The sequence below is a fragment of the Colletotrichum jinshuiense genome, chromosome 7 (genome assembly GCF_051148585.1).
Source record: "Colletotrichum jinshuiense chromosome 7, complete sequence".
NCBI classification, from domain to species: Eukaryota; Fungi; Ascomycota; class Sordariomycetes; order Glomerellales; family Glomerellaceae; genus Colletotrichum; species Colletotrichum jinshuiense.
This window is the reverse complement of record NC_139314.1, coordinates 2,545,105-2,558,817: the sequence shown is the minus strand read 5'-3', so window position 1 is coordinate 2,558,817 and position 13,713 is coordinate 2,545,105. Positions and strand designations below refer to the sequence as shown.

Genomic DNA, 13,713 nt, shown 5'->3' with positions numbered 1-13,713 from the left:
ATGTGCCCTACTCCTGACGTCCCGGCCTCCAATGGCCACTCCAATGGCACCAATGGCCACGCGAACGGCTCCAATGGCGCTGTCGACAAGAAGGGTGCGTGCCGCAAGCTGTTAATTGACTCTCGTGCCGATGTTTGCTGACTCTTTTCGCATCCAGATCACCCCGGCTACACTGCCATTCCTGTAAGAACCAGTCTTTGCCTCCGAAACCGCTCTTGTTACCATGACGTCCTTTTCTGACATACGATGATACAGACCAAGCAGAAGCACAGCAACCCCTACCAGCCGGTTGGTGACTTCCTCAGCAATGTCGACCGATACAAGATTAGTATGTTCTGCCATCTACGTTTGAGTCACACCCACTGACGAGTGACGTACAGTCGAGTCCACTCTGAGAGAGGGTGAGCAGTTCGCCAACGCCTTCTTCGACACCGAGACCAAGATCAAGATCGCCAGGGCTCTCGATGACTTCGGCGTCGACTACATCGAGCTGACTTCGCCTGCTGCCTCGGAGCAGTCCCGCAAGGACTGCGAGGCCATCTGCAAGCTCGGTCTCAAGTCCAAGATCCTTACTCACGTCCGCTGCCACGTAAGAAACTGTTCCATCAATCCAGAAATAAGGGCAAACACTAACTTGTGTAGATGGATGATGCCCGCCTTGCTGTTGAGACCGGTGTCGACGGTGTCGATGTCGTCATTGGCACCTCCTCCTACCTTCGCGAGCACTCCCACGGCAAGGACATGACTTACATCATCAACACTGCCATTGAGGTTATCGAGTTCGTCAAGTCTAAGGGTCTCGAGATCCGGTTTTCGTCCGAGGACTCGTTCCGTTCCGACCTTGTGGACCTGCTCTCTGTCTACAGCGCCGTCGACAAGGTTGGCGTGCACAGAGTTGGTATTGCCGACACCGTTGGCTGCGCCAGCCCTAGACAGGTCTACGACCTTGTCCGTACGCTGAGAGGCGTTGTCAGCTGCGACATCGAGACGCACGTGAGTCACACTCTTGCGCAGTAAACTTTACAAGAAACTGGCTGACTTTCAACGTAGTTCCACAACGACACTGGATGCGCCATCGCCAATGCCTACTGCGCTCTCGAGGCTGGTGCCACCCATAGTGAGTCCCCGCCGCCGAATAGGTTTTCACGAACTCAATTGCTAATACTAGATTCACAGTCGACACCTCCGTCATCGGCATTGGTGAGCGTAACGGTATCACCCCCCTGGGAGGTCTGATGGCCCGCATGATCGTCGCCGCTCCCGACTACACCAAGTCCAAGTACAAGCTGCACAAGCTCAAGGAGCTTGAGGACCTGGTCGCCGAGGCCGTCGAGATCAACATCCCCTTCAACAACTACATCACTGGCTTCTGCGCCTTCACCCACAAGGCTGGTATTCACGCCAAGGCCATTCTCAACAACCCTAGCACATACGGTACGTAACTTGAATGCGGTAGTTCTGCCCAAGCCAAGCTAATATTTTGACAGAAATCATCAACCCCGCCGACTTCGGCATGAGCAGATATGTCCACTTCGCCTCAAGACTGACGGGATGGAACGCCATCAAGAGCCGTGTCGAGCAACTTGGTCTCACCATGACTGATGCTCAGGTCAAGGTCGTTACTCAGAAGATCAAGGCCCTGGCAGACGTTAGGCCGATTGCCATTGACGACGCAGACTCGATTATTCGTACTTTCCATTTGAACATCACGGAGGGCGGGGAGAAGCCGCTGCTGCCGAACTTGACCGCTGAAGAGCAGGCCAAGTTTGAGAAGGCGGAGAGAGAGCTTGCTGGCGAGCCGGAGAAGCGTGCACTGGATGAGGCTGCAGAGGAGCCTGCTGCCAAGAAGGTTAAGGCGTAATTTGTTTTCGGGATGCATACGGGACACCAAAAAATGGGGCATCAACTGTACAATCATAGAGGGGAGAGCTGCAAAAGTGTTTAGTTCAGATACCTCACATCAACGAAGAAACGTTCAAACTACTTTCGCAGCTAGTCTTAACGTCAATGGACAAGTTTCGCCACTCCTTTGCGTCCGTTACTGATGGCCGGTGATAATTATTTGAAAGAGACTCCACTAAAGGTGAGAGCGTTGCGATTTATGTACGAGATCCCCTCTCGAACTATTTTTTGAATACGCTTTGAACTTCTATTGTGATCATTTAAACAATTAGAATAAAGGTACAAGCAGCTGAGGAGACTAGGCTCTTGATGTTAGTGGGCGGACAAGCTAAGATAAGATAAGCGCGGCAGAAAGAAAAATTACAGTTCACCGACCACTTGCCGCAGCACCTCGTCGCAAATCCTACCTCTACCTCCATCGACGCTGGCCGAGCAAAAGGATCGAAAACTCCTCGACCATGAATATTCCTCCCATTCGCTCATGACACTATAGAGCCGTTCGACAGCCTATTCTCTACCGATTTTACGAAGAAGAAATTGAGAGGAAAAAGAAACCCCCGCACCGTCCAAAAGACGAAGAAAAGTCGGTCGAACCGAAACGAAGCCTTCACCATAAGAAAGATGGATGCGCACGCCCTCCTGTCGGCGCAAGGATGGCGCGGAAAGGGTCACTCCCTCCACGCGACCGACGATGCGATCGGCCTCGCCAAACCCCTGCTTCTTAACCGCAAGGACAACACCAAAGGTCTGGGCACGAAGGCGCACTTCACAAGCGACACCTGGTGGATGAATGCGTTTGACGAGCAGCTCCAGGGGCTGGACACGTCGAAGAAGGGCCAGGTCGTGCAGACCGTCACGCAGGGGCGGCTGAACCAGATCGAAAAGGTCTCGGGGGGCAAGTGGATGCTCTACGCGAGTTTCGTGAAGGGCGGGTTCCTGGAGGGGACGATCCAAGAGGAAGAGCGGAGGGGGAGGGAGGAGAGAGCTGAGGAGAGCGGCGCTTCTACTCCCGAGAGCGAGGAGACGGCGACAAGCTCTGGGAGTGAGAGCGATAGTGGGGCCGTGAAAGTGAAGGTGAAGGAGAGAAAGGAAAAGGGGGAGACGAAGGACGAGAGGAGGGCGCGGCGGGCTGCTAAGAAGGCCAGGAAAGCAGCAAGGGAGGCGAGGAGAAGGGAGAGGGCAGCGAGGAAGGCCTCAAAGGCATCCTTGTCTGGGGACAAGACGAAATCGAAAGATCGAAAAGAGACCAAGGAGGAGAAGCGGGCGAGAAGAGAGGCTAAGCAGGCGAAGAGGGAAGCGAGGAAAGCGAAGAAGGGAGAGTCCGGTTGAGGCCACTCGCTTCAGATACGGCAACCCCGCCCCTCCAGCAGGCCCGAGACGACGGTTCTAAGCATAAAAAGAGACACGCTCATAATGCCTTCGTACCCCTGCTGTGCGGCAGGTAGGCATTATGGGGAGGCTTCGAAATCACATAAAAAGATGATGAGAGCATTGTCAGCGATTGGTTATTTCGGCGCAAGGAGCCTTCATGAGAGATGGCATAGAACGAGCGGCTCGCGACACAAGTCGCAATACAGAGCTGAGCTACAAAAGATGCTCAAACCCAACAGTGGCTGCTGGCATAAATATCTTGCCATTCTGCCGCCATAATCGAAACTTTTTTTTTTTTACTTCCGCACAAATGCTTCCATCTCTGTCGATTCCCGTGCGCGTTTATTCCAGCTCGTCGTGTATTGATGGCCTTCCTTGCAAGAACACACGCAAAGCAGGCCATAAGTCCGCTTAAAGCTCACCCATCCCATCTGTTCTTTCTAGGGAATTCGGATAAGGTGGGGACACTGACGAGCAGCGCCGTTTCAACCACGTTCAGTCGTGGAAACCTCGACGAGGCCAGGTCTGGTATGTAGCGAGAGTCCGACTGCATACGTCCAAGTGGCGGCATGTGCGCCGAGACTCAAGGCTCCTTGGGAGTCTTCCCGGGCTTGTTGGAGAGAAGCCACGGCCTCCTATCCCAGAAGTCGTCCTTGATGATGTCCAGGTGCTCGATGACGACGCGGGCCTTGCCGCGCTTCTTCTTGTCCTTTTCCGCCTGCGTCTTGCTCTGTTGCACTGGCTCTGCGAGAGCGTCTGCTGCTTCGGCAGCGTTGTGTGTTCCTGGCTCGACGAGTTCGTACTGCTAGGCTATCAGGGGTTGTCCCGTATGTCGGGGAGAAACGATGAATAACTTACGTCCCGGAATACTACGCTGCCCTTCTTGTATATCTCGGGTTCATTGTTGTAGTTGATCTTGAATTTTGAGAAGAGGATCTCGTTTTTGTCACCGGAGACGGTCCCCTGAATGAGGTTAGGGGGCGTCAATATGAGAATGTGGTCTGCTTGAAATCTTACCGCGAGGAACTTGTCTGCTTCTCTGTTGTCAAGACCACCCAACTGTATGAGAGCCCAGAAGGTTGTGTTATACAGATTGTTGATGTGACCTCGAAAGATTGTCAGCCAATAACTCACGCATGAAGAAACATGATATTTTAGAATTTCTCACAATCAACTTGACGCCAGCTCATGTAGTCTCTGAGGTTTAACACCGTGGGATAGCATACTGCTCGGCCATCAAAACTCGGAAGGGGTGGCGAGAGCGGGGTATCAGGGAAGTATGTCGACCACAAGTAGATGTAGTTTGCTGTGAACGTTGAGACCACGGTGCTGACGATCTTGCTGAACAGGGTGAGCCGTTGTTTACATGAGCTATAGGCGGAAGGCATCATCTTACCTGGCTCTTCTTTCAAAGAGCATGCATGACTTGTGAAACACGAAGCTGTATTCGTCACTCACACCGTAGGCGACGGTGATGTCTGGGAGTTCGGTGACAACTACCCTGGCAGCGGCATTCATAAGGTCGAGTGCCCTCTTATCATTCGGCTTTTCGAACGCATACTTGGCGCAGAGCCTGTAGTAGTGTTAGTGTCGTCCGGGTACGCAGTTGACCACTATCCCTACTTCGTGAAGCCTCTTCCATCTATGCGAACCACAATCCAGGTGTTTGGCAGCAAGGTGTCGGGTTGCTCGAAGCTCTTTACGTATTCAAATCTGAGTCGAGTTAGATGGAACCTCACGCAGATGAAATAGTTGATGTCCTACTTGGAGTTTGCCATGGTGAAGACGTCAATACCCCTTATGAATGTAAAGGCAGCATTGGAGTTTACATCCGGTAGAATTCATGTGTAAGGCGGGATGGTGGGGGAGGGGTTGTTGCTGCTTCAGTGGGGTCTATCGCTAAACGCTGTGACCTGGATACCTAAAATTGCGGGCTTGATCCCTGTAACCTGTCAGCCTCGCAGGCGCAAGAAAGGCAGTCGCACGCGCACGGCTGCAAGTCCATTAATTTGTGAATCTAGAGCATGAGCTTGCCTCTGCGTAAATGTCAACGCCAGCCCGCTCAATTCAAAGGGCGCAGCTCTCCCCCCGACTTGCAGATCTGGAGCAACAGTGGCAATCATGAACTTCCTTCTCAGCAACGAAGAGAACGAGGCCATCGCCGCGGTCGAGGCGATCAACGCCATCAACAACACAAACACGATCCGGTCCGGCCACTCAACATGTTTGCGCTTCAACCGAACAGGTGATCTCCTGGCCTCTGGTAGAGTCGACGGCACAGTGATCATCTGGGATATCGAAACGATGGGCGTGGCGAGGAAAATGCGTGGTCACCACAGAAGCATTACCTCCCTGAGCTGGTCAAGGTGCGGCCGTTACCTGCTGTCGGCCTGTCAAGGATGGAAGGCAGTCTTGTGGGATTTGAAAGATGGTAAGCGGTACCGCGAGGTTCGCTTCCGAGCTCCGGCATACATCGCGGAACTTAACCCTTTCAACCCGTAAGTTGATGAAACCCCTTCGAGCAGCGAAGCTCCGCTGACGCGCCAAGTCACCAGTTTGTGGCCTCCATATTCGAGGAGCAGCCGATTCTCGTCGATGTTTCGGGCGTCACCGATGTCAAATACCCCCTCCCTTCAGCACCGAAACGCCCAGACATAGACGGAGAGCCAACAGAGAAGCAACTGAAGGACGATGCAAAACAGATGACGACAGTTACAATTTTCACCTCTACGGGCGAGCATATTCTAGCGGGCACGAACAAGGGGTGGATCAACGTCATCGATGTAAAGACGAGGAAGACGATATACTCGGAGAAGCCTTGCAGCGGTGTAATTACGACGTTGCGCCTGAACAACTCAGGACGAGTGCTTCTGATTAATGCGCAAGACCGTATTGTCAGAACCTTCCACATCCCCAACCTCGTGGCCGAGGACCTCGATCTCGACACGATACACTTTACAGAGGAGCACAAATTCTCAGACCAAGTCAACAGGCTGTCGTGGAACCACGTTACGTTCAGTTCAGCCTCCGAGTACGTCGCAGCGTCAACATACAACAACCACGAGATATATGTTTGGGATAGGGGCATGGGGAGCACAGGATTAATCAGAATACTGGACGGCCCCAAGGAAGAACAAGGAGTTGTGGAATGGCACCCAGATCGGCCTTTCATCGCCACATGCGGTCTCGAGACGGGCAGGATATACATCTGGTCCGTCATACCTGAACAGAAGTGGTCAAGGCTTGCACCCGATTTTGCGCAAGTAGAGGAGAATCAGGAGTACGAAGAGCGGGAAGACGAATTCGACATCTACGGGCAGGAGGAGTTGCAGAAGCGACGGCTGGACGCGGAGGACGAGGACGTGGATGTCGTTACCTCAAGCAATATCAACGGGCACACTGGTGGAGGTGCGGCGTTTGGTATGCCGATTCTCTTTGACCTCGGAGAAAGCGATAGCGAAGAGGAGTTCATCGCGGTATCTACCGGAACCATGCGGAGAAGGAGTCCAGGTGCGGACGGAGAGATACCGGATACTGAGGTTGTAGAGGACAAAATCCCGTCAAGAAAGGGAAAGACGGGTAGAGGTAGAAGACGATAAAAAATAAAAATCCCTAGTCGCTGTTCAATTGTTTGTCGGTAGTTAAGCTTCCAGATTCGTAGGGGAAGAAGCGTGGACGCCGACGCGTGACCTGGCGTTGGATCGCGTAGCTATGGGACGAGCTTCGTTGGCGTTCAGACAGACCCCTGCTAAGTGATTAGCGCGACGGGGCTCTCAGTGATGTGTAGGATTTTGAGAGCTCTTCGTGCTGCTTAATAATTTTAAATTGTAAACAGTGGATGGGCAAAAGCCGGTCAAACGATTCCAAGACGAAAGTCAACGGCGGAGTCCCAGCAGTCTCAGACATCTAGCCATCAATGGCAATGTATTTGTGGTTATCCCGCTGTAGATGTTTAGTAGGGAATTTTTTTATTTAGTCATCAGCCATACGCAGCCTGAGAACTTTCTTCCAGGCCTCAGCCGGAAGGAGTGGACAGCGGCGGCGCGCCCATCAAGCCTTTCTTCTAGCCTCAGTGAGTCAAAATACAGATACATAGGTTCGCGCGCTGGTACTGGTGTGTTTCATTGGATTTATGGGTACCGAAACCTCCAAAGGCTTTGGGCACGCGTAGCAGGCCTGAGGAAGGTAAAGGAGGGTGATTGCCCAATCCGGTTAGCCCCATTTGGCTGGCTGCGCCAGCCGCCTCAAGGCAAGATTTGTTTCTGACCTCGCTCCTCACTTTCGCCTCCACGGTCTTCACCTCTACAACTTCGTCAACCCACGTATCATCATCACCACGCGCGTCGGAAATCGCGCCCCCGGAACGCACACTCATTTCCGACTCGAGGCACGACTCGTTACGATCGCGATTTTATTCGATTCTTCGACGCTCTGAAGGTGGCGGCGATTGGGAGGATCAGTGGAACCTTCTCCTGGGCCGCTGGCCGGGGACTGGCGTGGTCAAGAGCGCCATCGTAGAACGACACGTTCCGACATTTTGCATCTCGAAAAGCGTTTCGCGCGATAGATTCCCGCTCCCCGATTTTTTTGCGCCTTGTTTGCGACGCCTCCGGATCGCGTATCGATTATCGGCGGTTGTTGCTTTCTTCCGACCCTCGAGCTCGTGATTGCCCTACGACACTTTCCTTACCAACCACATCGAAAATTCCGTCAAGATGGCGAACCTTTACTTCACGCACTCGAGTGCGCCGATCAAGACGGTCGAGGAGATTCAGTTCGGTCTCATGTCCCCCGAGGAGATCAAGAACATGAGTGTCTGCCACTGTGTCTACCCAGAGACTATGGACGAGACGCGGACAAAGCCTCGTGATGGCGGTCTGAACGATCCTCTTCTAGGCTCCATCGATCGGCAATTCAAGTGCAAAACCTGCGGTCAGGCGATGGGCGAATGTCCGGGACATTTCGGCCACATCGAGTTGGCAAAGCCCGTATACCATCCTGGCTTTATCAAGAAGGTCAAGAAGGTCCTGGAGATTGTCTGCCATAATTGCAGCAAGGTCTTGGCCGATAGAGTTAGTCTACTCTACGATGTTTGACAGCCGCCTTGACTCGATTGTGCTAACCTGGCTTTTCAGAGCGACCCTGAATTTCTCCAAGCAGTGAATACGAGAGACCCCAAGGTTCGCTTTAATCGCATTTGGAATATTTGCAAGAAGAAGACTCGCTGCGAGAACGAGGTCAAGGAGCAGAAGCCCGATGATGGAGAATATGGCCTGAACATGAAGCAGGCCCCAGTCAACCACGGTGGCTGTGGCAACATTCAACCCAGAGTGCGGCATAAAGCTCTGCAGCTGATCGCGAAGTACGAGGCCCAAGGCGAAGACGGCGTCAAGAAGAAGGAAGAGCCTCCAATCACTCCGGAGATGGCTCACAACATTTTGCGCCGAATCAGCGATGAGGACCTGAGAGACATGGGTCTCAACCTCGAGTACGCGCGACCGGAGTGGATGATTGTTACCGTTCTCCCCGTTCCGCCTCCGCCTGTGCGACCCAGTATTTCCATGGACGGTACCGGTCAAGGTCTGAGAAACGAAGATGATTTGACATACAAGCTCGGTGATATCATCCGAGCCAACAGCAACGTCAAGCAAGCCATCCGCGAAGGCTCGCCTGCTCACATCGCCCAAGATTTTGAGCAGCTGTTGCAGTATCATGTCGCAACCTACATGGACAACGACATTGCCGGACAGCCTCGCGCTTTGCAGAAGAGTGGTCGCCCGGTCAAGGCTATCCGCGCCCGTCTCAAGGGTAAGGAGGGTCGTCTTCGTGGCAACTTGATGGGAAAGCGTGTCGATTTCTCGGCACGTACTGTCATCACTGGCGACGCCAATCTTTCTCTCGACGAGGTCGGTGTTCCTCGAAGTATCGCAAGAACCCTGACGTACCCCGAAACGGTCACTCCTTACAACATTGGAAGACTCCACGAGCTTGTGCAGAATGGTCCCAACGAACATCCAGGTGCCAAGTATGTCATCCGGTCCGACGGCACGAGAATCGATCTTCGCCACCACCGCCGAGCCGGCCAAATTTCGCTTGAGTACGGCTGGAAGGTCGAACGTCATTTGATTACCGGTGATTATATCATTTTCAACCGTCAGCCATCTCTGCACAAGGAGTCTATGATGGGCCACAGAGTCCGCGTCATGCCGTACTCAACCTTCCGTCTTAATTTGTCCGTCACTTCGCCGTACAACGCTGATTTCGACGGTGACGAGATGAACCTTCACGTCCCCCAGAGTGAAGAGACGAGAGCAGAGGTCAAGGAGCTGTGTCTGGTCCCCATCAACATTGTTTCTCCGCAAAGAAACGGTCCTCTGATGGGTATTGTGCAAGATACTCTTGCCGGCGCCTACAAGCTTTGCCGTCGTGATGTGTTCCTCTCCAAGGAGCAGGTCATGAACATCATGCTGTGGGTTCCCAACTGGGACGGCAATATCCCCCCACCCGCCATCGTGCGGCCTAGGCCAAGGTGGACGGGTAAGCAGATCATGAGCTTGGCTGTCCCCAACATTGTCAGCTTGCACAACGCTCCGGATTCCAAGGAGGACAACCCTCTTAAGGACGAGGGTCTCCTCATTCAGTCCGGAGAGATCATGTACGGTCTGCTTTCCAAGAAGAACATTGGCGCCGCCAGTGGTGGTATCGTCCACATCGTCTACAACGAGCACGGGCCGGAGGCGTCCATGAAGTTCCTTAACGGGGTTCAGCAAGTCGTCAACTACTGGCTTCTGCACAATGGTTTCAGCATCGGTATCGGTGACACAATTCCCGATAAGGTGACCATTGAGAAGGTCCAGGTCCATATCGATGAGCACAAGGCTGAGGTCGAGGAGTTCACACGGCAAGCTACTGCTAACGAGCTGGAGGCTCTACCCGGTATGAACATTCGTGAGACCTTTGAGAGCAAGGTGTCCAAGGCTCTCAACACGGCTCGTGACAAGGCTGGTACTACGACCCAGAAGAGTTTGAAGGACTTGAACAACGCCGTCACCATGGCCTCGTCGGGTTCCAAGGGTTCGTCCATCAACATTTCCCAGATGACTGCTCTCGTCGGACAGCAGATTGTCGAGGGCAAGCGTATTCCCTTCGGTTTCAAGTACAGAACTCTCCCCCATTTCACAAAGGACGACTACTCTCCTGAGGCCCGTGGCTTCGTGGAGAACTCCTATCTCCGTGGCCTTACACCCAGCGAGTTCTTCTTCCACGCCATGGCAGGTAGAGAAGGTCTGATTGATACTGCTGTCAAGACCGCCGAAACCGGTTACATCCAACGTCGTTTGGTCAAGGCTCTCGAGGACGTTAGTGCCAAGTATGACGGTACTGTCAGAAACTCCCTTGGTGATATTCTTCAATTCCTGTACGGCGAGGACGGTCTGGACGCCATCTATATCGAGAAGCAGCGCATGGATCATCTCAACATGTCGGACAAGAAGTTTGCCGACCGTTTCCGCCTAGATATCATGGATGAAGTCAGACCAGAAGAGCTGGAGTGGCTCGAGTACGGCAACGAAATTGCCGGCGATCCATCCGTTCAGCAGCTTCTGGATTCGGAATACGATGCGTTGCTGGCTGATCGCAAGCAAGTTCGCCAGATCAACTTCAAGAGGAAGGACGACGAGTCGATGCAGCTGCCGTTGAACATTGTCCGTCTCATGGAAACCTCCAAGAAGCTCTTCGCAGTCGAAGACTTCCAGAGAAGCGACTTGCGGCCTCAAGACGTTATCCCTGCTGTCCAGGCCATGCTCAACAGAATGACCATCGTCCGTGGAAACGATGAGATCTCCAAGGAGGCTGACCGCAGTGCCACGATCCTCTTCAAGGCACAGATTCGTTCGCGACTTGCCTTCAAGCGCATTGCTTGCCAGCAGCGACTGAACAAGATGGCCTTCGAGCACGTCTTGGGAGAACTGGAAGCGCGCTGGGACCGGGCATTTGTCAGTCCTGGTGAAATGGTTGGTGTCATTGCGGCCCAGTCCATTGGTGAGCCCGCCACCCAGATGACACTGAACACCTTCCATTTTGCTGGTGTTTCTTCCAAGAACGTCACTCTCGGTGTCCCTCGTCTCAAGGAGATTCTCAACTTGGCTCAGAACATCAAGACCCCTTCCATGGTCGTTTACCTGAGCGGCGAGGACAACGCCAGTCAAGAAGCTGCCAAGGTTCTTCGAAGCGCTGTGGAGCACACCACGCTGCGGTCCGTCACTGCTGTTACTGAGATCTACTACGATCCGGAGATTACGTCGACCAACATCCCAGACGATCTCGACATGGTCGAGTCCTACTACCTTATTCCTGATGAGTCTCACGATAAGACGGAAGACCAATCTAGATGGTTGCTTCGTCTCACATTGGACCGCCAAAAGCTGCTTGACAAGGAGCTTACAGTCGAGGACGTTGCTAGACGTATCAAGGAGGAGTACCCCAACGATCTTGCTGTCATCTTCAGTGATAACAACGCTGAGGAGCAAATCATTCGTATCCGCCCTATGCACGCTGGTAACGATAACAAGGATGAGGACGGCGAAAAGAAGATTGAGGACGACGTCATGCTGAAGAGACTCGAGACTCATTTGCTCGACACGCTTTCCCTCCGTGGTGTGAAGGGTATTGAGAGGGCTTTCTTGAACAAGGAGACCAAGCTCATCGAGACTGAGGACGGAGCACTTCTGGCTGCCAAGGCCGATGAGCGCTGCTCGGAGTGGTACCTGGACACCTCTGGAACCGCCCTCCGCCAGGTCTTGTCTGTCGACGGCGTCGATTCCAACCGTACCTACACCAACCACTTGTGGCAGGTCGTTGAGGTCTTTGGTATCGAGGCAGCCCGTGCCGCTTTGGTCCGAGAGTTGACTCAGGTGCTTGCCTTCGACGGTTCTTACGTCAACCACAGACATCTTGCTCTTCTTTGCGATGTCATGACGTACAGAGGTACGATCTCAGCAGTTACCCGTCACGGTATCAACCGTGCCGACACTGGTGCTCTGATGCGTTGCTCCTTCGAAGAGACTGTAGAAATTCTCCTCGAGGCCGCAGCTGTTGGTGAGCTTGACGATTGCCGTGGTATTTCCGAAAACGTCATGCTTGGTCAGATGGCGCCCATGGGAACTGGTCATTTCGACGTTCTCCTTGATCCCAAGATGCTGGAGACCGTCATCAGCGACAACTCCCGCATGGGGCTCATGCCTGGCATGCCGGTCAAGGGTGGCGAGGCTGGCGGTGCTGCCACCCCGTACGACTCGGGATCTCCCATGGCTGATTCTGGATACATGTCTCTCAGCTCGCCCGCTGCCGGCAACTTCTCTCCCATTGTCGGTGCTGGCTCGGACTCTCCCACTGGCACTGGCTTCGGCACCGACTATGGCGGTAGCGGCTTCGGCGGCATTGGCTCCGTCAATCCGTACTCGAGCGCCAGCCCTGGACGGCCGACAAGCCCTTTCAGCACGTCTCCAACCTCGCCATTCAGCAGTGGATACGGCGGGTACTCGCCGTCGTCACCCAACGCTGGCTACTCGCCCACATCGCCGCTCATTGATGGTGCTGGCGGTCGTTACGCTACTTCTCCGCAGTTCAGCCCTTCATCGCCGTCTTTCTCGCCAACATCACCGATGCTCCGGCCTACCAGCCCTGCCAGCCCCAACTACAGCCCGACGTCGCCGAGTTATTCGCCGGCATCTCCCTCCTCGCCCAGGCATTACTCGCCTACTTCGCCGGCTCAGTATGCCTCGCCCACCTCACCAAGCTATTCGCCGGCCAGTCCCAACTACAGCCCGGCTTCTCCCAACCTACACGGGGCTGGTCCTACGTCGCCGTCGTACTCTCCAGCGTCACCGACATGGTCGCCGACTTCACCAGCTCAATACTCACCCACAAGCCCGAGTTTCCAGCAAACCCCGGGAGCGCAGCAGTCTCCGACCAGCCCCAGCTACTCGCCAACTGTAAGTACCCCCGTTGTTCAATGATTCCACTTGGGTCGGGTCTAACATGCCATCGCAGTCGCCTTCTTGGTCTCCACGAACCCCTGGACCCGGTGGTTCCGGAAACTAATAGTGCGTCGAATGACGACGATGCATCCAATCGCGTCCTCGGTTCGCCACTATCTCTCACTTTCCTAATATGCCGACTAATGATTCTACGGCTTAACTGGTTCTGGTTGATTGGAATATCGCGTCTCATTACAGACGCAGGCTGTCACTGAGATCTACTTTCGTGTGGAGGAAAGGTATATGCATCATAGAATTGCTCTCAGAGACAAACGACACAAAAAAGATTGCTACATGCAAGATGGCTAGAAGAACGGCACTGGGAAGCAGGACAGCAACATACCCTCGTACACCAACAAAAGAAAACCGATCAAAAAAACACTCGATGAAGCAAAAAAGCTTG

The 13,713-nt window shown here is 53.7% G+C and overlaps 5 protein-coding genes across 5 annotated transcripts; 4 read left to right on the top strand and 1 right to left on the bottom strand.

The window, feature by feature from the left end:
- On the top strand, positions 1 to 1,861 carry EsH8_VII_000667 (homocitrate synthase; the record flags this gene model as incomplete). Its single annotated transcript, XM_083270800.1, has 8 exons — positions 1 to 94; positions 158 to 183; positions 256 to 328; positions 381 to 589; positions 643 to 993; positions 1,051 to 1,117; positions 1,177 to 1,434; positions 1,488 to 1,861. 8 exons carry the CDS (start codon positions 1 to 3, stop codon positions 1,859 to 1,861), a joined length of 1,452 nt encoding a protein of 483 aa, XP_083128357.1.
- Positions 1,862 to 2,523: 662 nt separating this feature from the next.
- EsH8_VII_000666 (uncharacterized protein) lies at positions 2,524 to 3,231 on the top strand (the record flags this gene model as incomplete). Its single annotated transcript, XM_083270799.1, has 1 exon — positions 2,524 to 3,231. One exon carries the CDS (start codon positions 2,524 to 2,526, stop codon positions 3,229 to 3,231), a length of 708 nt encoding a protein of 235 aa, XP_083128356.1.
- Positions 3,232 to 3,856: 625 nt separating this feature from the next.
- Positions 3,857 to 5,051, bottom strand: EsH8_VII_000665 (tRNA(His) guanylyltransferase; the record flags this gene model as incomplete). Its single annotated transcript, XM_083270798.1, has 6 exons — positions 3,857 to 4,075; positions 4,132 to 4,379; positions 4,442 to 4,614; positions 4,670 to 4,846; positions 4,897 to 4,986; positions 5,038 to 5,051. 6 exons carry the CDS (start codon positions 5,049 to 5,051, stop codon positions 3,857 to 3,859), a joined length of 921 nt encoding a protein of 306 aa, XP_083128355.1.
- A 343-nt stretch (positions 5,052 to 5,394) lies between these two features.
- EsH8_VII_000664 (WD40-repeat-containing domain protein) lies at positions 5,395 to 6,872 on the top strand (the record flags this gene model as incomplete). Its single annotated transcript, XM_083270797.1, has 2 exons — positions 5,395 to 5,771; positions 5,822 to 6,872. 2 exons carry the CDS (start codon positions 5,395 to 5,397, stop codon positions 6,870 to 6,872), a joined length of 1,428 nt encoding a protein of 475 aa, XP_083128354.1.
- Positions 6,873 to 7,988: 1,116 nt separating this feature from the next.
- EsH8_VII_000663 (DNA-directed RNA polymerase II subunit RPB1) lies at positions 7,989 to 13,374 on the top strand (the record flags this gene model as incomplete). Its single annotated transcript, XM_083270796.1, has 3 exons — positions 7,989 to 8,345; positions 8,409 to 13,265; positions 13,324 to 13,374. The coding sequence occupies 3 exons, from the start codon at positions 7,989 to 7,991 to the stop codon at positions 13,372 to 13,374; spliced, it is 5,265 nt and encodes a 1,754-aa protein (XP_083128353.1).
- Positions 13,375 to 13,713: the final 339 nt, after the last annotated feature.